This window comes from Gymnogyps californianus, chromosome 5, assembly GCF_018139145.2.
Source record: "Gymnogyps californianus isolate 813 chromosome 5, ASM1813914v2, whole genome shotgun sequence".
Lineage (NCBI taxonomy): Eukaryota > Metazoa > Chordata > Aves > Accipitriformes > Cathartidae > Gymnogyps > Gymnogyps californianus.
This window is the reverse complement of record NC_059475.1, coordinates 17,859,611-17,882,776: the sequence shown is the minus strand read 5'-3', so window position 1 is coordinate 17,882,776 and position 23,166 is coordinate 17,859,611. Positions and strand designations below refer to the sequence as shown.

At 42.0% G+C, this 23,166-nt stretch overlaps 2 protein-coding genes across 3 annotated transcripts in view; one reads left to right on the top strand and one right to left on the bottom strand.

The window, feature by feature from the left end:
* Window positions 1–5,442: 5,442 nt before the first annotated feature.
* Window positions 5,443–9,646, top strand: TSSC4 (tumor suppressing subtransferable candidate 4). 2 transcript variants are annotated; one of them, XM_050897589.1, is made up of 3 exons: window positions 5,443–5,522; window positions 6,378–6,450; window positions 7,522–9,646. In XM_050897589.1, exon 3 carries the CDS (start codon window positions 7,610–7,612, stop codon window positions 8,645–8,647), a length of 1,038 nt encoding a protein of 345 aa, XP_050753546.1. In that variant the 5' UTR covers window positions 5,443–5,522; window positions 6,378–6,450; window positions 7,522–7,609; the 3' UTR covers window positions 8,648–9,646. The 2 variants fall into 2 exon arrangements, with proteins under 2 accessions (XP_050753546.1, XP_050753547.1); XM_050897590.1 differs by lacking the exon at window positions 6,378–6,450.
* Window positions 9,647–11,755: 2,109 nt separating this feature from the next.
* TRPM5 (transient receptor potential cation channel subfamily M member 5) overlaps window positions 11,756–23,166 on the bottom strand; it is a 41,685-nt gene continuing 30,274 nt past the window's right edge. Inside the window, exons 18-24 of the mRNA XM_050897608.1 lie at window positions 21,412–21,586; window positions 18,742–18,910; window positions 17,894–18,072; window positions 16,417–16,549; window positions 14,351–14,423; window positions 13,238–13,328; window positions 11,756–12,188 (exon numbers count right to left, since the gene is read on the bottom strand). Coding sequence (XP_050753565.1) covers window positions 12,088–12,188; window positions 13,238–13,328; window positions 14,351–14,423; window positions 16,417–16,549; window positions 17,894–18,072; window positions 18,742–18,910; window positions 21,412–21,586 — 921 coding nt within the window. The 3' untranslated portion in view covers window positions 11,756–12,087. The remainder of the gene's footprint in view (window positions 12,189–13,237; window positions 13,329–14,350; window positions 14,424–16,416; window positions 16,550–17,893; window positions 18,073–18,741; window positions 18,911–21,411; window positions 21,587–23,166) is intronic.

Below are 23,166 nucleotides of genomic sequence, written 5' to 3'. Positions count from 1 at the left end.
CGCTGGGCATGGCAGTGTGGCCCTTCCAGTTAGGGGAGAGGAGGGAGTTTCAGCTCCAGGGCAAAGCTGCTGACAACAGAGGAGACTGCTGTGAAAAAAAAGCTGAATATTTCAACAACCTCATTTACTGGCAGGGCCGCGGTAGGGCTGGGAAGCTGTGGCTGTGCCAGAGAGGAGGCAAGAGTGGAAATACAGCCCCCAGTGAGGGAACATCTGCCATCAGTGGATGCTGAAGGGGAGAGGGAAACAATTAACTACCTGGCCAGCTCTTGATTAAGTGATAAAGACACAGGCTAGAAACCCCAAAGCCCATACGTACCATGCTGTGCAGTTGAACTAGAAGTGCGGTGTTCATCTGTGTATTTTTGTCTGACCACTCCTCTCAGTTTCAGCCTGGGGAGCGTCAGATTACCTTGCATACCTTGCACAGGACATAACCTAAGCAGGAGGGCACAGAAGCGCTGTTCCAGTGCAAGCTCTTCAGCCAACCTCTGGCAGCTTGTCTGACGCAGGCGGCCTGATGCTTTCACTTCAGAGCCCAGGGACCTGGAGCAAACAGAAAACACCTCCCAGCCGCTAAAACTGCTGCATAACTGAAACACATGTTGTTTTCACACTTGCAGATACATTAAAGGGTACATAGACTTCGCAGCCAGGCATGCTAGTGTGGACCACCTGGTGTTTCTCACTGGGTTTAGATGACCCAGCTCAAGTGCCAGTGGTTGCAAGTAACATTTCTAATTAGAGTTTAATCATACGTTTTCCTTTTAAAAAAAAAAAAGGTGGCCCTGCTTTGCTAGGGCATTCCCTCATGTTAGAATACAGCTTTGCTGAGTACCGAATAGGTGTTGGCGTTAGGCCAGGCAAGACAGCGCACACACAACACCCTGCCTGCCAGCTACGAGTAAACTGGTAAGATTTCCTCCAGCAAGGGTTAGTGGTGTTAAATGCAAAGCCCTGTGTTGGCTACAAAGTTGTGTTGGTTAATAAAGCTCCTACAGATCATGTTCTAATAAGAGGTCTGGGGAGTTTTAGGGTTTTGTGGTTTGCTGTTTTTTTCTTAACGTTAACTTCAAGGCTCTCAGCTGGTTCCAATGACCTCTTTCAGCCCTTCGCTACTGCTGTTAGTATCAGGCACACTGGGGCCAATGACAGGAAAGAAAAAAAAATAAGCAAGAATTAGGAGAGGGTTTTTTTTAGTACAAATATTCTGTAGCTAACTCAAAATGAACAGAGACCCCCAACTGTTTTTGTTTCTTTTTAAAATTTCAAATAATTGCAGAGAGTATTAATTTTGCTCTTAAATGACTTCAGTTCCCTCCCACACATACGGTGTCTCTAACAGAAAAGGGGTTGCGGGTTTTCCCTGCAGGTCCTCTCCAGGCTAGCAGTAACACTGTCATCGTGAAGAATCAAGTTGATAAAGACCTTCATAGCCTGCCTGCATTAAAACTCACTCCATGGGAACTAATTTTATGTAGTTACCTTAGGGGGAAAAAGCACCAATATGGGTAAACAACACTGGAATAAATCAAACCTGCTTGCAGGTGAGCCAGGATGAAATGAAAGCAGGTAAGCAAAGCTCGGTGTAGAAGAGAGGCAGTGTCAAGCACTGAATCCTGGAAACTCACCCCACAGGGGATTTCAAGGCCATTTGTAGGCTTTTCTTCCTGCAAATGGGAGAGGGCAACTCAAATTATTTCCTTCAGCCTGTATCCATTCTGGCTTGGTGTGACTGCCTTCTCCCAGCAAAGAAGGATGCAGTTTTCACTACTGTGCTTTTGCTTTTTGCCTGCAGGAAAAGATTCCTTTCCCTCCCTGCCTCCCCTCAGGAGCTCCAGCATCAGCTGCATGTGGCCATACCAGACTAACTTCCGTACTCCTTCCGGACGCAGGAGATGGTGAAAATGCATCCGATCACTCTGTCTGGCTTGCAGGATCTGGGCGGCTGCTAGGGAATTGCCTGCTGCTTTCCTATAGCCGCGAGGAGAGGGGCCAGCAGTCCCTGCCAGGCGCCTACTCCAGGCTCTGAGAGCAGAAGCAGCAGGAGCCTGCCAGTGAGCAGCGGAAACAGTTACCAGATGGGGGCCAAACGACAGATTTATTTGCAAGAAAGGAGCACGGGACGCCCAGTAACACGGCTGAGACGGGTATGCATTTGCAGACACCACCCCCACACGCAAGGGTGCACTGGCTTCCTGCAGACACATGTGGCCATCTCTGCAAAGGAGCCGGCCCCTCAGAGCCCGCACACCGGATGCGGCCTGCTCGCTTGGATGATGTCCCGTGCTGCAGCTCAGATCCACCTTCCAGCCCCCTACTGCTCTTCAAGCCACCTTAGTTCATGCCGGCGAGGGAAAACGCTTTACCATCTGTTCGTCTTCAGAGTCTGACTCATTATTTTTGTTTCAGCTGTTGCCAAGCAATAGCGAAAATCCCAACACACCAGCATATCCACCACTGCAAACTGTCTTGTCCTCAGCCACCAGAGAAAAAGCAGCTCATCCCCAGTTCTCCGCAGTGTGCGATACTAAATCTTCTGCAAAAAGACAGGAAGGAGGAAAAGGGTACGGTAAGCTTCTGAAGGAGACCTTGGTCATCAACATACACGGCATCCAGCCAAAAAACGAGAACTTGCAGCCTCTGGAAATGGAGGAATGGGACTTGTCCCTGAAGGCACCCACATCCACAGGTAATGGAGATAGTGGAGGTGGTGTTACCCTCTTCTGCCCCTCTGAGCTCCTAATCTAGCATTGAACCAGGGTTCAAAACAAAAGAGTGCCATTGTTTGCACCAGTCTATGGTGTACCCTGCTTGTCTCCAGCCTTACAAAAATGGGACATGCCACTGCTTACTCCACATCCTTTTCTTGCCTGCTCCTTACTACCCTCAGAGGCTCACTCCTGGTGCGTCCCCGACACCCTAGACAGTGTTACACAGCACTGACAGCCTTCACCCGTGTTTTACTCTTGGCTCCCTTTGCCTGTTTACTACCCTCCATCTATCCGTTCCTGCTCGCCTACCAGAAGGCTTGTGTTTTCCTTTCTTCCTGCCTCCAGCTGGGAACCCATTTGAATGCCTGTGACCGTACTACCATATGTGTATACATTAAAAAAATAGGATTACCAAATGGGGAAACACCTCTAGAGCTGCTGTTTTAAAACTACAGCACGATTCCAGCCAGACAGAAGACATTTTGCACTAACCTCATCATTGCTGCCAAACGTATTCCAAACACAGCCCTTGTCTCATAAATTACCATAGTTAGCAACACTCCAGCAGGCAAAAGTATGTATTTAAAAACTGACCGTGCAAATGAAGTGGCTGCAGTTTATATTACGGGTGACTCACAGTGAGGCCCCACTTGAAGGGATTCAGTGAAGTCTCCTTGGCTGCAGCCTTACCTCTAGCACACCCATCAGCAAAGCAACTGGTGATGCAGCAGGGTTGGGATGCCACGGGGGGGGGGGGGAATTAAAGTGCCACTAAAATCAGACAAAGCGGTGCCACATGGTAATTTCTTTTTTTGTTGCAAAATGATGGCACAGATGAGCTTTTCTTATGCTCAAGGCCTATAGCAAATCCCTCAGCACAGGGTGATCTGAAGAGGTAATGGCACGACCTTTAGAGGCTCAGGGCCCTTGCAGGCATTAATTTAATTTAACAATGAAGCCCCAGGGCCAGGCAAGGCAGTCATAGAGCCCAAGCCAGGGAAAGGGTGGAGACGAGCCCTGCAAACTGCTGGGCCACACGCTGGCACAGCCCACCAGCACAGCAAACCTTGCCTTTTCTTTTTTCTTAACATACGATAAACAAGCTAAATATTGAAGCCACTTGGGAAATGTATTTCCGCTGAAAATTTAAACTTTTTGCTGAAAGGAGGGGAAAAAAAAAAAATCAGGCATCTTTGGCCAACACCAGTAAAATATTTTCAGACAGGATTCCACTTCTTGATGCACGCACAGAAAATGTTTTTCTGGGACAGAAAATGGAAAATTTTTTTTGCAATGGATAGTGGTTTTATGCCCCAAGTGACTTGGGGTTTTCTGGTTAGAAAATAAATACATAGAACTTAAAAAACAAAACAAAACAAAAAAACAGACACTTCCTCTGAAGTTTTCATTGTGGCCAAACCCTGCTTTTCTGATGAGAAAAAAAGCTCTGCTTGACATGTTTTTTTCCAGACTGTTTAGGGAGGCGGCGGTGCCGGGGACCGTGAGGAAGTCGGCGCCGTGCCTGCCGCACCGGCCCCCTCACGGCGCCGGGCAGCCCGCCGAGCTCAGCCACCACAGCGGAGCCAGCGCTGCCATTCCCAGCCGCCAGCACCACAGGCTCCCCGGGGTGCACACGTGAACCCCAAACTCGCCCCTGCGCAGGCAGCAGCGCCAGCACCTCCCTATCTCCTCACAGGCTGCAAAATGGCGGGCGAGCGGTCGGCGCGCTGCACCCTGGGAGCTGTAGTCCCTCCGCCGCCGCGGCGGCGGAGGGGAGAGTTCAGCCCCGTTTTGCGGCAGGCCCGCGATATTTTCCCCACGCCCCGGCTCTCAAAATGTCCCCCGCCGGGGGAAAGGCGGGCGACTACAACTCCCAGGATGCAAAGGAGGGAGGCGGGGCGGGGCGGGGCAGATGACTTACCGCTTCCCACCCCTTCCGTGCCGCTTTGCCTGCTGGGAGTTGTAGTCTCACCGCCGCGCACTGCTGTCCCGTGGCGGCTGGTAGGGACTCAGTGTCCCAGCGCGCCGCGCGCGGGGGCCGTCGCCGCGGCCGTAGGCGGGAGGGAGAGACGGGAAAGGCGGGCGGCAGCTGTGGCGAGGCGTCGGGCCCGTGCTGTGTCGGGGTACGGGGCGCTTCCCTCCCCCTTCCCCGCCGGTTCGCGCTGTGTGCCCGGAGGTGGCGGGGGGTTGGCGGCCTCCGTGCGCGGCGCTGAGCGGGAGCGGGGAGCGGGGGCGGCGGGCGGCGGGCTCCAGGCGCCCCTGCGTCGTGAGGAGAAAGGTGTGGGGGCTAGAGGAGGGTGGCAGGCCCCGGGAGTGCAGAGGCTTGCGGGGTGTGTGCGTGTGTTTGTACCCAACAGGATCCCGGCCCGGGGAAGGGAGCTGGGCCCTAGGCGGGCAGGCAGGACGGCTGAGGTTGTAGGCTGCACCCGTGGTGTTGGGGAAGGCCGTGGGCTCTGTCGTTTTCCCCTCCCCAGGATGGGGTGCCCGCTGGAGGTGTGAGCCAGGGCCTGGGGGCTGCTGCCCTCTTCCTTGGTGTGGCGGCCTGTGTGAGCACCATCCCGAAGGACTGTGCTGTTGTTGGCACGGGATTGCTGGCAGGCTTTGCTGCAGTGCTGTCTCTGTGATGAGAGCAGACTCATGGCCATGGTTTGGAGTGACTGGGATCTCTGTTTTCCTCACAGGCTGCACAAAGATGCACAGAGCCTGTTTGAGTAAGACCAGGATGGAAGAGTCCAATGGGGACCTTCCCATCCGGAGAGACACCATCCTATCCGAGTTGTGCTGTGATCACATCACCGTAACAAACCTGTGAGTCTGTCTGGTGTGCTGTAAGGGTCAGTATGTTTGGCTACTAATGCTGTTAAGGCTAAAACATCTCCTTAGGAGCAAAATTTTTCTTTTCTGTGTAACTGCCCTCAGACAAGAGATACCCTGATTCACAGCCTATGATGAACACTTATACTACCATCTGAAAACAGCTATTTTAGTCACTTACGTCCTTCAGTGTCTCTTTTGGGTTGTAGTCATTACTTTTCATGTGTTATAAAACTAAGCGGAAGAATGTATGGTTTTCAGATTATTATTTCCCATTTAGGAGTTACACTGAGGGCAATGTTTTCAAAAGCAGTCATCAGATCCCTTTTGTCAAAGACAGCCAGACCTTACATGGAACGTAGCACTCGGTCTGTTGGATTCTTCAGAAGTTTCTCTGTTTTAATGCCTCATGAAGATCTGGCCCTAACTATGAATATGACCTTTCTTTGAAAACAGAACTCTGTGGGGTCTTAGTACTTAACAGCACTTAGTACTTGCAATGCGTAACTATTATTTTTATATTTTCTTAGCTGCATTTAATACTGTTCATTTAGTAATACTTTACTGCACGTGTAAATTACAGTTTTATTTTTTTAAAACCTCTCTTCTATTTTACAGAATAAGGTTGGCAATGTGAATGTGGAGACTGAGTAAATATAGTGGTGCTTGCCTTATTAGGCTGTGCGGTGTTCTTTTGCCAAAAATCCAGGAATATCTGCAGACTTTTATACCAGCATGAGTTTGTGTCAGATTTAGAACTCAGTTCTGCAGCTTTGGGTCATTCAGGGGGGAAGGAATTATTTTTAAAACTACATTTCCAGTATCTTGATGGAAATGTTTGTTTTCTAGGGTGGAAGTGCTGAGATCTTTGGTGGCTTTAACTGACCCTCAGGAGGGGAAGCTGACTCAGTCTCAAGAGAAAGTGAGTGACTAACAGACTTTCCATGTCTGTTTACTGCATCGTTTCAGAAGAACCTATAATTAGGTAGCTGAGCTTATTCTAATAATATATTAGAACTGTTTCTGTAATTCACGTTTTTGCGAGCTGAACTGAGGTGTGTGTTTGCCAACTCTGTTTCTGATTGCCCGGCAAGTGGTAGTGTGATCATCAACCGCCTCAGTTCTGCAAGGTTCCCTTCAAGCAGGTGGCAGAGTGAATCAGGTATTCCAGCCACTACTGGAAGTCAGGCTTCAAATGACGCTGTCTTTTTACTGACTGAAGGGCCAGCTCTTGCAGACCCTTGGTTGCACCCTCTCCTTGTTTCCGTGCACAAGCATGGTATGTGCGATTAGTTTTCTTAATCCAGTGGGATTGATTTCTTGAGCTGGCTTGTTTTCTGATTCCAGGAATCTAGTAATGACGTGAGAGCTTAAACCCAAGGAAGGAGTGGAGCTTGTACTTCATGTCACTTTAAAACAATCCTGAAACTGTAGCCCTGATATTTTTGTGGCTTCTCTGCCACTGACCTCGATCAGTGATAGTGTCCTTTATAATAGGCAGAACATGATCGTTATTGGGACAGGAGGTACAGTGGCTAATGCAATAAAGGATCGTAATGGCCAAAAGAAAGTGTGAGAGATTAGGATGTGTTCTTGTGGATTTATACAGTATGATAAATGCAGGGTGTAATTTGGAGAGGTCATTGCTGTCTCTCAGAAGATGTGCAAGACAGTTATGGAGTATTCGGATTTGCTCAAAAACTTTATGCTCATCTTTTAGCAACTGGACCTGCTGTAACCTTTAATGAAATTTGGTGTGCAACGTTATTTTTAATTACTTCATATTCTTGTATTGAGTCTTGTGTAAGTCTTCAATTTTAATGTGCATTCATTCCTTAAGTAATGTTTTTATTTCAAGCACCATTGCTTAGGAATCCCTGAAGTACAGCTGCCTGTTATACTGCAGTAATAATTATTTTGCACGGCACAGAATGATAGTCTTATACTTGGTTCTCATTTCATAGTTCAATTCTTATGCTCCTTTGTATTCCAGGCGCTAAACTTGCTGGGCATTTGGAAAACCGTATTTGCAGCTGTTCCTGTGCCTACGTCAAAGACCTCAGTGGAGTGACAGCTTGAAGATGGGAGATCAGGATGCAGGTGAACCCTTTCTAGGGATAGTGGCTGGTGGTGCTACAGACTACGAAGGAGCTCTGCCCTCAGACACAGTGTCGCTCAGCGATTCTGATTCTGATGATTTGGGATTAGCGGATGAAGCAGAAGTTGATACAATATCTCCTGAGGAGCCATCTGTAGATGATGGGGATTACAGATCAGGGGAGAGCCCCGACTCTTCAAACAGCAGTCACAGATCTCCTGTCCAGCCGTTCCATCTGAAGGGCATGAGTTCTACGTTCTCTCTCCGTAGCCAGAGCATTTTTGATTGCCTGGAAGAGGCAGCCAAGTTGTCTGTGCCCTCAATGCCTGAAGATAATGTTATTGATGGGAGGTTTAAACGTCCGTTGCCTCCAACCACGGTTTCAGGTAACATGGTTCCAGAAAGCCTGGGAAAGCAAGCCAAACCAGTGCAGGCTCCCAAAACCTCTCCTGCAGTGCCTGACTATGTGGCGCACCCAGAGCGCTGGACCAAATACAGCCTGGATGGAGTTTCAGAGTCTAGTGACAAGACTAACAGGGCAGCGGCCATGGCATTTCTAGAGGGTTTGAAGAAAAGAGGGGAGGAACAAAGCTCAGCTACCCAAGATAGCTACACCCCATACTTCAACCAGGACCCTTCCAGCTGTGGAGCTGGGAGGATTGTCTTCACCAAACCAGCAAAAAGGGGTGTTGATGGACTGGAAAAGAAAACATCAGCAGGGGAGGATGATAAGAAACACATGAAAACAGATCTAAAAGGAAAATCTCTTAAGAAGATTGATGACTTGAGGGAGGAAGATAAGGTAGAGCTGGGGCACTTAGATAGTGGAAGTGGAAAGGCAACAGAGGAGGAGTGCATGATGGCGGAGGACCTGAACACAGAAGGTAAGCTTAGCGCCAGGTTTAGTGGCGCAGGTGAAGAGCCATCGGTGGAAACGGTTGGATTCCATTGCAGTAAGAAGAAGAATAGGAAAAATTTCCGACCTAAAGTAGGTGATGAAGGGGAGGAGGAAGAGTCCTGAAGGATGGAGCACATTGGAGACATCCAAGGACTTGTATTGTCTTTGGATATGTTTGGTTTTTTTCTCTGACTTTTTTTTCTGGTCTGGAAACCATGTGATGGCTTTTTGTCTAATGGTTTGCATCGTAGCCACCAAGAACATTTAAAATTGTTAGAAATTAAGCTACCTAAAATACATTCTAGACTTTTTGTTTGTGAAAAGTCTGTGGGCACAGGATAGTTGCACCCTAGCAGGAGAGAATAAGATGTGCTTTGTTTGCTTGAGCAGCTCCCTGGGGCTTGCTCTGGGGCTGAAGTAGCCAAAGAAAAAGATGTGTTAGCTACAAGGCTGCAAGGCTTCCTACTAACCCCCAAATTTAGAGCTGTTCCCAAATCCTGTAGAATCCTGGAACAAAGATGATGAGCTCATTATGTAGAGATTTTTAAACAATGAAAATAAAACTTAGTCTTCCACTAGATGTGATTTCTCCTGGCCCTGTCCCAGGGAGGAAAACCTTTTTTTTTTTTTTTACCTTTCTTTTTTTAATACATCCTTCTCTCATTGCCCTTGAGAGTGAAAGCACAACGGTGCCCAGTCATGAGTTTGGAGGGCCCTGGTGGGAACTGGCAAAACCAATAGGTTTTTTAAGGTTGGCTTAATATTTACCTTATTTAGCGTTACATGATAAAGATTTTAAAAAACACAGTGTTTCCTGTGGAGAGGTACAACTCTGGATACATTCTGGTGAAGACAGCTCAGGATGACTTCAGCAAAGTCTCACCACATTGAGTGTAGGTCAGAATTCGCAACAGCTTCAGTTGTTAAGTTGGGCAGCAGCTTTTCCTCTTACTGGTATGATATGATGTGATGATTCTTGGCCTGCGCATTTGTATGTCCTTTCCAGGTGGTACTGCTTCCACATTGATTCTGTGTGTGGATTTGGTGGGAATGAGGTATTTGTACCAGAACTGGATACTTTTTTGTTCTTTGGGATTCAATAAACTTTAAGTTGTAGCTTGATTTCTTCATCTCCGTGAACCATGCTGATTAACGCAGCTATAGGAGTTTTAACAAGTACTCAGTTTATTTGATTTGAGAGTTGTCTTGAAAATCTTCTAGAATGTTACTCTAAGCTTACTGTCTTGCAACTTCTCCCTCAAGTCTTATATTTTAGATTCTAAAATTCACATTTTTAACATTTTCAATCATTTTTCAATATATAGAGAATCACCTCATAGGATGAATCACCTCATACAAGGAATCACATTGTAATGAATGTCAAATATAGTAGTTTTTCACACAGAATGTTAATAAATTTTATAAATAAGGTTGAAATACTAAATTCTTTGAAAGGTTATATGATTTGAAACTCAAATTAGTTCAGGTCAGTTTGGACTGACATTTTTTTGCCAGTATTCTAAATTAACCAGCCCCAATGTTAGTATTTATAACTGTGTAGTGAAAGATTACTTCTTTAGAATTTGTGATCTTTCTTGCTAGACTGTGTTTGCTCAAACTCTGAAGGATATTTGAGGAGGTTACTTCCTCTGTGGGGGTGTCAGCATCTTATCAGTAATTGACTGGTAGGCCCAAATCATTTGGGTCTTTGTGTTTGAACAGATGTATCATTTGGCAGCAGCAGAACCAGAAGACAATGTAAAATGAGTAATATTGCTCCATCTTTTGAAATTCACCTTTTAATTTTAAAAGCAGAATGTATTTTCTCATGAGTGTACAGTTTGATGCACATTAATTAATGGGTCATTGCTAAATACATCAGTTGTTCCAATGCATGTGAGTGGGACATAACAACAATTCCAAACGGATAGATTTTGGTTTCCAGTGGATAATTAATGTGCTGATCACAATTAAAATAGTAGCCGTTTCAGAATGGAAGCTGCTGCCAAGAGCAGGGCATGCTGGTTGTAAGATATGCGTTACTTCCTGACAAAAAATGTAGCTCAGTACAAACTTACTGGTTTTATAACTTCTGCTTGCCTAGGGTGAAGAACAGGTAGGACAGTACCAAAATTCCATCACTGTTAATAGGGTCACTGAGGTCTGGGGCACAGCTGAATAAACTGGGGAAATGCCTATTTTATGAAGACATCATAACAAGATTAATATCTATTAATAAAAGACTCATGTCGGAAAGGTATTTTTATCAGATCTGAGATTTTTTTTTTTCCCCACCTCTGGCAACAGAAAGCTTTTGTACAACCTACGTTTATGTTGCATAGAAGCAGTGTTATATGCATGAGGAAATTAAGTTCAGTTCAAGCTTATCAGTGTAAGAAAGACCACAACCCAATACTTCCCACTTCTGATGCTGTTTATATTATTCCAAAGAAATTTCACTTTGAAGGATGGTAGTAATATTCATTTTATTAGTGTATCTTTTCATACAAAATTCTAATAAAGCCAGCTAGCTTTTGTATGCTAAAAATGTACATGCTAGTTTAAGTAATGAAAACAATGACAAACAGTCCAAATTCCTAGTTTGTAGGAAAATTCTTGCTACGCATTCTTGCTTTAAAGTCTCTAAGTGATATTTTTTTTTTCCTGACCTTTGAGAGAGAAAAGTAAAATGAAATCAGAAAACCACTGAGGTGTAGATGGGGTGTTCCATGTGGTGTGATACATAAAGGCAAAGTCTCCTTTAACAGCAGCAAGCTGACAGCAGCTAGGATCTGGCATTGAAACAAAAAAGCAAGCAGCAGAGGCTGGGGGTCTGACTGCGGGAGGGTCACCTGCTTTGTGTTTGGAAAGTGACTGCGAACCACCGCACACTTGAGGACCACACAATAAGATTCCAGTTTCTGGGGATGAATGAGGAGCCCTCAATAAGGAATACCAGCAAAGGAATACCTCACAGAAGCTAGCGTGGGAAGAGAAGACGGTGAGTGCAATCGTTTGAGGGTTGTAAGAACTCCAGGAACTGTATGGATTGTAATAGTTCAGTATCCCAGGCCCTTTCCTGTGGAAACTATTTCTTGATTTCCTTTCTAAGCAACTCAGAAATGCGAGCTTGCTTTCTTGGCCAAGGAAGTAGCTTGGGTTTTAGTGCGTAAATGATCACCCTTCAAAAGGGAGACTCCCTTGAACAGAGAAACATGGAAATTAGCAATGATGACGATGGTTTGAGGGTGTGGTATCTGGAGAACAGAAGGCAGATCGTATTTAGAAAATAAGGTGGTAGAGTCATCCTGGAGGAGAAAGTTTTTAGTGCAATTTGTGGAATGGAATTTTGGAGAAAGGACCAAGCGATACAGGAGCAGGAGGGAAGAAAGCCCAAGAAATTGAAGGAGGAAGACCAAGAAATCCCCAGTAGTGTCAAACATTGACAGTGCTTGACATAAAGGCTTTGAGAACTGGGCCTTAGGCCTTCATGAGATTAGGATTTTACTTCTACAGTAGTTCAGTAGGACAAAAGGTTTAATCTGAAGAAATGAGAATAAAATTTAATTATCAATGTATGTGATGTCAGTCTCAGACTGATCTGCATGCTCTTCTCTTTCACTTCTTTCTGGCAAAGGCACTTCTGTGTTGGCATTCGTCACACCTAATAGGATTGTAAAAGCCATGTGCTTGTTTAAAAGCCTTAGGACAAGGGGTGCATAGTAGTAATTGCTTAAGAAACTTTAAAATGTTGAAAATAATCCACAATAAAGTGATACTGTAGATTCTATTACTTTGCATTTGCTCAGTAAATGATAAAAACAGGTTTCTTCTTTTTTTTTCAGCTATTTAAGTTTCTGATTTTTATGCAGTTACAGTATTAAAATATCAGGGGAACATGCTACAGGATGGTTTTTCTTACTGGAATGTTGATAATGAAGCAATTTACATATGTTTTATAAGCTTCTAACAAGTCAAGTTTGAGGTTCGAGTCTGAGTGACTTGAGGTCTTGTCACGTCACGACTTTGCTGAGTTTCTAGCTACTTCTTTTTCCTCATGTATATATATGTTCAGTTTATGGTTTTTGGAGGGCTTTTTGTGTAATAGATAGTAATAGGTAGATACTGAAATAGATCATTAAGAAGAGTATCCAAAATCTTTATTGTGTTGGATATCCTGCGGTGGCTGAGAAATAGTCTGTTTCTGTCTCTAACGTTTTAAACTCCAAACAGTGGAGCCCTGGGACACAAGACAAGATTCTTAACTGACAGAACTAGTTGCAACTCTGAAGGCAAACGAGCTGTGTTGATTAAAACAAAGTAGGAGGTTTGCTCAATTTTTATTTTTAATGATTATTGTTATCCATATTAAATGTTTTGGTAATACTTCGGTAGTACTATCTCATTGACTCAAGAAACCCCCAAGACAATCCTCTCAAGAAACCCTGTGGCAAATAGATACTTATTTACATGCTTAAAGTTGGGTGAGATCATTCTAACTAACTCACACTTTCCCCAAAGCTTTTAAATGTCTTTTGCAAAAGGTACTTTTTCATTCTGAAGTATGAATATTCTGTTCCTTGTTTATATTCCCATTACCTCTAGGTACCTCCTTATGGGGTTCTTTTCCAACTTTTTTTTTTCCTTGCATTTTTTTAACTAAATTGTTCAGCTGTATTAATTAGCTTTTCCATGATTGTTTTCAATACTTACGTGTATAGTTTGGAGCTGGTTGGTTGCACAGGAGGTTGGTTTTGGTTAAAACCTCTGCCATTGAGGAGATAACAGCTGTACAGTAGCAAATCTACAAAATAGGTAGTGATTTCTAAGTCAGCGAATTTTTGTAGTACTTCATCCATTCTTAAATTTGCAAGAAAAAAAATCTAGGCAGCAGACTGAAGCAGCATCAGAGATACCACATATATTTATTTGTTTATTTTTAAAATAAATAGTTGAAATGTCTTGGAGGAAGATTTGTATTAAATACCTTCCCTTTTTTGTCAGTATATTGCATCATCTCAAGCTGCCACAAACTTATCAAAGCATTTCTTGTGTGTTCCTCTTGGACCTGTATTTGGTGTCAACATTGTTCATTGAATAGCATGACTTTTTTCAGGAAGCCATAAAATGAGTAAGAAAGGGGAGGGAAACTGCAATGGGAGTATTAAGATAAGGAACTTTCAGCGAGGCCAAAATTGCACTGGAGAGTTCTAGGGACAAAGAAAACAGTAACACTTGTGCTACATAGCACATGGTAATGCTGAGCATTTTCAGACTTTAAAAAATATTTGTTGATATTTCAAGGGTTTGTCATCAAAAGCTCAAGATAGGGTTTCCTATTATTTGTGTTTCACATTTGTATGTTAGACACTTCCCTTCGAGATGTTGGTATCTGGTATCTAAGAAAATTAGAAAAACTGATGTCCAAGAAGATTAGTCTAGGTCAGATCAGACAGAATACGGGTATTTTCAAAGCTGACAGCTTCAAAGAAAGAAAAGGTTGGGAGAAGGAAGAGAATGGAGGAGGGAAGATGAAGCATTTGCTTCCAGAAGCATACTAAACGAAGGAAATAAACACTACTCAAGTAGACTAGCAAAGAGAGCAAGAAATGCTGTATTCCCCTTTCTCCTTTCTACCGAAAGTCAGAAATGTTTCTTTACGTATGTATATCACCAGAGAGAAAAAAATAAGGAAAGTGAAACCCTAATACAGATCCATTTGTCCTTCCCTTTATCCCTAAATAGGGTCTGCCAAACCACCATTAAATGAGAGAAACATGGTGAAATCCTAAAGCTGATATAAATGCCTATAAAACTATTACTTACCTGGGCTTCCATAACTTTAAACCGCTTTTCTTGTTCTTTCAAGCCACTAAAATATTTAGACAAATTATCCACCCTGTGGAAACAAAGCAGACATGCTGAGCAAAAAGGAAAGGCCTCAGAAGAAATCCTAAAACACAAAACCCACGTAACTTACTAGAGCCATGGACCCTCGGTGGCAGTTCTGTGCTGCTGAGACATCCCAGAGCCCCCTAAAAGTTTTGTCCTTTTGAGGTGTTCCTGCAAGTATTTACTGAACAGAGCAGCATTTCTGGAACACTCTCATGCACCTGTTGCCCAGGGACTCATAAACTCAGATTACAGCAGCTGTTCAGCTTCTGGTGAGGGCCACTTAGCCCCAGCTGCTGTGGAAATCAAGGACAGCAGAAAGGAGCCTTAGGTCCAGCTCTGTCTCTCCAGCCACTTATGTCCCACCTGTACCAAATGTAAACTGATCGTGGTGTGAGAACTGAGGCCACAATGTTTTCCATCAACACGGGGGAGATGAACCACTTAAAATTTATACGAGGTTTCATTTTTGGAAACTGGCTTGACATTCAAATCCCTTTTTCCATGCAGTCCAAAGGGACTGTGTAAAGAACTTCCATACAGTGCCTCCAAATCGTTGTATTGTCCACAAGCTTTCTGCATCCTTCACCTCTTCTCCCATCAGTTCCTTGTTCTTAGCATCTGATTCTCCATAGGCTCCTCAAATCCCTCTGCTTTGTCCTAACTACTATTTCAAAGTTTCCCCCTAACAGGTTACATTACATTCAAGTCTATGTGAAAAAGCTGCTGCTGGATGGGTCTAATGCATTTTGGGATTGGTTCCATGCAAAGTTCAAAGAATCGCTTTCTGAGGGTTTCATAAGATTCCAAATACATGCTGCTACCACCTAAGAGCAAAGATAAAAAGCCACGAGTTTAGTGGTGTTCATCTGAACCTTTTCCAGTCTCTTTCTGGCTCTGCTATACCTGAAATAGAAAGAATATAATTGTGCCCTTTGTTTGGAAGCAATTACATATTTATTGCTTGATCTCAACAATTGAGCCCTCATTCCTAGGGTTTGTCAGTGATCTGCTTATGAGAATAAAGTTTAAACCAACATAATAATTCTAAATTATTATGAATTAAGAGTCTATGTAGATTAGAGGGAGAAGAGTATTTTCCAAGAACATACTCAAGTATGCTGTTCTGGTCTCCAGCTATTCTATGAGTTAGATGGAGGTTTGTTTTGAAAGACAGCACAGAAAGAAAACAGACAGCACAAGAACATTTCCATGGAACTTTCTTATTATGATAACTTTCACACCCATTGTGCCTCTATTTGAAGTCAGGTTTATCATAAGAGGAACAGCTGAAACAGGTGTTAAAAGCTTCTTTAAAGAATGCTTTGCTGTCTGGCTTTCAGTATTGCCTTAGATGTTTTGTTTTCCCTGCATATAACTACTTTATGTCTCACTTAAAGGAGAAAACCTCTGAATCATAATTTAGGACTTTTTCTTTAGAATACTAAACCAATCTAAGTGATATTCCTAGTGGGGAGATATTTTAGAGAAGTATTTAAATGGAGACTCAGTTAATTAAATACAATTCTAGAGCCAGTATCATTAATTTCTTGTGGAAAACTAGTCTCATGCCATAAAGCCGTAAATAGTGTGGGCTGGGGTTAATTCAAGATATCTTAAACTTCTATTCAAAAGTCTAAGCCATTCATAAGTCTAATTCAAAAGTCTATGTTGTATTCCTGCAGGGGATGGAAGTACATGCACTGCAGTATAGCAGAGGAACTACTCTTCCACCATTTCTTCATGAATATGATTTTCATTGAGCTTGACTGCAGATTTGGCTGGAGTTTACACATCTGTAATTGTACATACTTCAAGAGTGCCAAAAACTCTTCTAATATTGTAGTGATGTTGGCTTCTCACATTTTTTCGTGGACTGCGTATTTCCCAACTGCATTCTAGTTGGACTCTTCATATGAGCTTTACAAGCACCTGAATGTTTATCTCATTCAAAGCTGAAGACTTGCAAGGTACACTTATTGTGGGTCAGAATAACCTACTTATTAGATGTGGCCTTCAGCCTTTCTTCATTGCTTTCTTTCATTTCTTGTTCAAGGTTTACAAGATAATTTTCTTTTTGCACCAACTCCCATGTTAAGATTTTTTGATCTAGGCCAACTGGAAGATCTCTTTCTGTAGGAAAAAAAAATTATTAATTATATTTTACTCCCCTTTCTCTTATACTAGTAATGGAAGGCTGCTGTGCTAAAGAAACATGAAGTCTTGCCATTGCAGACACTTTGCCATTGGAGGAGTGTCATGTTATGAAAATGCAGTGTAAAATAAGTATTTTCTACTTTTTTTTCTTGTGATGGAAGGCAACAGACCTTTTTGCAGTTGGATATGAGTTTTCTAAAGAACAGTATGGACCAGTTTCTGTGATTCCATTTACACTCGTTTATAACCTTACTGGACTTCTGACATATTTTAGCCCCAAAGTATTTAATGAGCAGAGCTTTATGTTCAGATGCACTTTATCATCTAAGCTTCTTTATTAGAACAATTATAAATAGGAAGGACAAACTGTGAATAAATCCCTCCACCTTGAAGTATAAAGCCTGTTGTTGTTGTCAAGTGTCCCAGCCAACAACAGACCTCAATTTCACAGGCATATTTTGAATGTAACATACTAGTTTTGTATCTTCCTAAAGATTGGTAAAAGGGCACGCTTGCTGTATGCTTTAAACACTACTGAATCTATAACCTGAGCAGTCAGGTACTTGCTTTCTTAGGGGGAAAAAAGATTTTCTTTTTTTTTTTTTTTTTTAAAGACTCTTCAGCAGTATGCTTTGATAGCCAGAAAGAGTGTGTCTGAAAGGGAGCTTAGTCAATGGGCTCTGAATTGGTCCAGTCTGACAAAAGTTCTGCTCCAAAGCCCATTATCAGCCTGCACATGAGGAGTAAATAGGCTTATTATCAGACACTATTAAACTAGATGGGCCAAGTTTGCCATCACTATAGAAAGTCCTCAAATGCCTTCTGTAATTAGCTGAACTTCGTCTGCCTTTATAATTATAACTTTTAAGGGACCACCATTTCTCTAAGCGTGCTCGCTTGCTCTCCATGTCTCTGTATTGGGAAATTCCACAGATCCTAGTAGATTTTTAGACTTGGTATATGTTTTTAGGGTTGTCCATACTTAAGAATTACTAAAATTCAGGAGCAAATGAAATAACTATTCATTAAACCTATCCATTGTTATCTCTTCAGAAATCAAATCCCTTTAACCAGTTTTATATCGACACCTTTGTTGTAATAACTGTGGTGCATAAAGAAATGCATTGTGGGAAACTGTTTATGGTAGAGGATACATTATAAGCCTTAATCTTTCATTTGTACTCTCCTGGCACTCTTTGTTAAAAATAAATTGTGACTCTTGGCTTAGGGAAGTCTTAATTGCTCTTCTGTTTTGCCTATGCAGGATGTCCTAGGAGAGTGTCACGGTCTCCAGTTGCTAGATGTTTGTTAACAACTCACCCAGATGTTCTTTTTTATATTCCGTTTTGTTGAAGATTCTTCTGAGAACCAGAGTTATGTGGTTAATAATGATAAACGGTGGTGCTAAGGCAGGCCGGCTATGATATTCAACAATCAGGTTGTAGCGCTGAATTTTCCAGAAGATGTCTGCATTGCCCTGAACAACTTGAAAAGTGTAACTGTGATTGGGGGGAAAAAAAGTATATAACTGTTTTTACCGCAACAAGCTAAAGCTTATTATTACAAAGTTTAGTCCCACATTTACTTTAAAAAAGGAACAGCAAGCTCAGCAAGTAGTGTTAATTTAATCTAAAGTTTGTGCAAATTCTTAGATATTAAAATAATTGCAGTTGCAGTCTTCAAATGTTAAAAAATACATTAGGGTTTTTTTTAAAAGAAAGGTAATTCTACTTCACTCAGGCAAGATCAGCAAACATGCCATGTCGGTTCTTCAACCAAATGAATCATTATTAGCCGTGTTGACATCAAGCATTTCCCCTATGTGCAGATTATCCACTGTTAAGCCTGCCAAGTTTACAGCTGCTTTGCACCTGCAGACTTGTGCTGCAGCACAGCCAGGGATCTAGACCCTTCTATGCATGTTTAATTGAATTTTTAGAAGTAAAAGAGGCTTCTTTTCTTCTTGTCTTTAATGTGGCTAGAGTAAGGATGATAAGAACTTAAGAACTGTGTGATCACAGAAGTCTACCTATCAATCCCCAAATAATATTCATTAGGAAAATTAGTAGTGTGTTCCAAAATGAATAGACAACAGCAATGTAGTAAATGTGAGCATTCAGTTAAACACTTGCAGCCTCTGTCTTGATACTTACTGAAGTTGCTCTTACCTGAACATAGCAATCAGGAGATTCATAAGGAGAACATTTGTGACTAGTAGGAAGATGACCAACAGAAGTATGACGAGCCAGTTGGCATAGCTATTAGGACATGATGGCGAGTTCTCCTGCAGAATCTGCAGTGGATTAAATGTACAGTTCCTGGGATACATTCGTGATGCTGCAAAGGAAGATACAGAAATAAAAGAATAGTTTTGACAAATCCTACTGCCACATGTACTTCTTAGTTGAAACAAAAGCTTTGCATTTTGGTGAGCAAAATCTCTGACTTTCAACAAAGAATGGCAAGAATTACAAATTGTTCCTGAGGTTTGAAGTAATGCATTTCATACCTATCTCATTGCAAATAAAAACTGAATTAATATCTCTAAACATGTCTTTTTTCAAGAACTAGTGACATGGATGGATGCGTTTATTTAGTACCTTTACTGTTAAGATACAAATCATGGACAATGATGATATTGATTACTAAAATGAGATTTAATCTTGGCTGCATATAAATAGCAGCATAATTTTGTTCTGAATATTTTACAATCATTAAAAGCTTAAACCCAATATTGTGGTAGTATTTTTGTACTGCACTTGTTGACTACTAGCAGGACCATAAATATGAGACTCTCTTAACCCTAAAAGGACAGTTCTTTGACTGCTTGAGCTACTGAGGTAATTCTTGCCATTGAAAGATCATTTACATGAACTAATACCCAATGTCTTTAATTTGAAATTTCTACTGAAAATGTAATCATGTCGTGTACATGAAGAGACATTGCTTTAATGTGCAAGAGGTTTGCAACCCTAGACAATGCAGACCTCCAGAACTTGGCTGCTTATTGAGTGGCAAGACGGCTGTCACAGCTGCCTTTTTAGTAACGTTCAGCAAAGGGGGGTTGTATTGAAAAGGCTGTATCCTTTATAGACTAGTTTTGAGTTCCCAAAGTCAAACCACCTTTGAGTATTTTGCAGTTGTGTTCCCCCACATACTTGTGTCTTTGCAGTCCTCATGCTGGTACGCGTGTTAGAGGAGAAAACTCAGTAAAAGCTGGGAATGGGGTTCCTCATTCTAAATTTAAACTACTTTGGACATCTGAGCTTGCAGTTGAGGTTAGTAAGAATGGTTCTACTGCATCAGACTAGAGGTCTAGCCCTGTGTCCTGTCTCCAGCTACGAATTAAATCCACAGATTTAGAGTAGCATAATGATATTTACTTTTTTGTTCTCCATTTTTTCACTAATAATTCTTTTCCCCACTGCCACGGATAACCCCACAATCATATTCCTTAGAGCACGCAGTTATATCAAAGCTCACCACAGCTGGGACTGCTTTCACCAAGTGCATTACCTTATATTTATCTGCACTGAATTTCATTTGATGATTTAGCACTCATGAGGGTCCTCTGCAACTCTTAGGTGTCAGGTTTAGTCTTTACTACCCAGTAATGTAGTTTTGTCAGCAGATTTTGTCCCCCTCACTACCATCTCCGTTTCCATATGTTTCATAAAGATGTTAAACAGAATAAGCCCCAGAGGGCCCCAGGACAAATGACTCCCTCCTGGAAGTTGCCCATGTAATGAATTCTTTTTTGCTCTGTCTTTTAATCAGTTATTTATCCGGGTGAAGACACCCTTTGGAGTCTCAATGGAGAGAAACACACTTTTCTAGGGAATGCTACATCTGACCTATTTCCAAATGAAATTAATCCTATTCCAGAAATATTTGTTTCTGTCCAATTACTTTGATGGAAATAAGAGTGACTGGTTGTGCTGTGCATGCTTACACTGTAGGCATTTAAAGTTAAGTGAGATGAATCATACCCCTGCTCTCTTGTTTCGTTCAGACTTTTTTGGCTTTTCTAAGACATGTGCTTTTTCTTATTAAGCAGAGTGAACATGAAAGAGTGCTTACTGGTTTGCTTCTGTCTATGGGATTTTTTTGGTTCCATCTATACCTCAAGTTTGAATCCTACTTCAATATTGCCACTGACATTTAGCACTGTTATTCTGGGTAAATGCTGTGGCATTACTTCAGACTTCTTTGGGAGATGACCTGTTCTGTATTTTACCTGGTTACCTATCAGAAATGTTGCCTTTGAACTTTTATGTTCAAGTATTTCCATGTCTTGTGATTATTTTTATGTTGTTTTGTTTGAAGTGTTGCACATATGCAATTACTAGCTTTATTTGATTTGGGCAGCTTTACCTCCAGAGTCAATAAATGCTCTAGAGGAATATTTATTCTAAAACAAAAGCGTTTGCTTATGGGCAGAGCTGTACTGCTTTAACACTGTCACGTTAAACTACTGCCAAAATGTATGGAGATGCTATTATTTCGGTTTACGCAGGGTTATCAGGGTCTAGGTTAAACTGAACAGAAATGGATTGAAGTGAAAGAAGGTATGCCAGCCTTTAAACCTGCAAATCCTTGTGTGAATATTTCAGACAACTTGTCTAAATAGGGCCAACCCTTATGCTCTAATGTAATTCCACAATGCACATTATCTCTTTGCAAATACACTATTTATATCATAATAATGTGAAAGCTTTGGCCTGCAGGACAGAGATTAAAAAAAAAAAAAAAAGACAATACTAGGAAGGAATTCCATGCTCTAATCAGAAGTGTGCATTCAAAAATGGCCAAGTTAGGGGGGAAAGAAATTTCCTCACTGTCTATTTCATCCAGTGGAATCTGGCCAAATATCTGAAGGTAGGGACGATAAAGCACCCTTCTGAATATCCACTCCACTCGGCTGTCATTGGGATGAAGTAGAGCTTGAGTTGTCACACCATAGGCAATGAGCCACACACTCAAAAAAAACAGAAAGAAGAAAACATCCTTCATCTAAAAAAGAGAGGGGGAGGGGAGAAAAGGAGAAGAGGTGACTGTAATAGCATAGTCAAAGAACGGTAGTCTTTCTATATGAAAACGGCTCAATTCTGTTACTTTACAAGCTTGTTTAGGTTAAAGGAGGTGGAATAGGATACAGTTGCATGCACGGAATTCCTCTCTTGACCTTGCTGTTATTATATTGTTCTTGGCCTGTAATCAGCATTTTTCTTTGATAGCTCATTTAGATAAAGGCATGTTTTAAATTAAAACCTTGCTTCTCAATCACCTAACATTTAAAAATGAAACACATTTTATCTTTTAAGTGAATCTCATTGTACCTTTTAAATGCACATTTTCTGTGAGATCTCACAGTACCATCGACTGCTTTACTGTGAATTACAAGAGTTCTGCTGCAGCAGTGAATCCTGGTAACAGTCGGTGCTCATTGATGAATACGGAACCACTGATACAGAAGATATTGAAGGCTGCAAGGATCAGGTAGCTTCTGTCTTGGGTTTTCAAGCTAAGTAGTGCATCTGAGGGATTGTTTTCAGTACTTCCTGTTCTTAAACATTGTGTTTCTCTACAGAAGCAGAAGTAATTGAATCCTAAAACACTTAAAAAAAAATCTAATATGTATTTCAAGTGCAATAATTTTTCCCTGGTGGAAGAGGAACACTTCATCCTCTTCCCATCTAATCTGACAGAGTTCATTAGGGACTGTAGATTCATTTCAATTAGGTTATTGGATTGTGCAGTTACCCAAAAGCATAGGCATTCCAGACCTCCAGGATGTTACTTGGAGTTCTATTAAGAAACACGGTATCTAAGCGAGGCAAGACACATTTGATGTCTCTCTGACTTTCACCAATCTATTTTGTTTTCTGGATGATTTAAAATTTAGCAATGCTGCAGGACTGTAATGGTGTTAAGAGAGAGAGTTAAGAGAGAGTGGTGGCAAGTCTGGAAATATTTTTTCCAGTTTGCAGTCTCTCTGTGAACGGGCATTGTTCTGGCATCGAACTGCCATTTTAGCAGCTACCAGACTTGTTTCAGCAATTCTGTAGCAAGGTTAAAAAGGAGAAAGACAGTAAGAGACAATCTTGGATTGCTTCTCTGTTTAAGTAAGGGAGATGACCTTGCTTGAACCCACTTGATAAACCTTTCAAGAAGGTATCATTTGCTGAAGTAACTTTCACTGTTTTTTCATTTGATGCAAGGTTCAACATTGAACTACTAAAGCTAAGGCATTGTGTTGGCTTGGATGGGAGGAAGATGAAAGGTCCCATTTTATGGTTTTGTCTAGGCTGCTGTTTTGTTCTTATTTGCATCTTCTTAATCTGTGTGTTATCTCATACAACTTCAGATGCCAGCATAGTAGACACGTCACCATATTTGTTCAAGGCCCTGGTTTAGCTTGGTATGCAGCAAGGAAGGGTTAGGAGCTGTAGATCTGACTTGTTCTCTTACAATAAAAGTCTGCTAATGCTGTAAGCTAGATAATGTTCAAGAACAAATATTTATTTGCCATTTACCCTTTTGCTACTCCAAGCAAATGTCATGTTAGAGTTCCAGTTATTGCATTTGTAGAC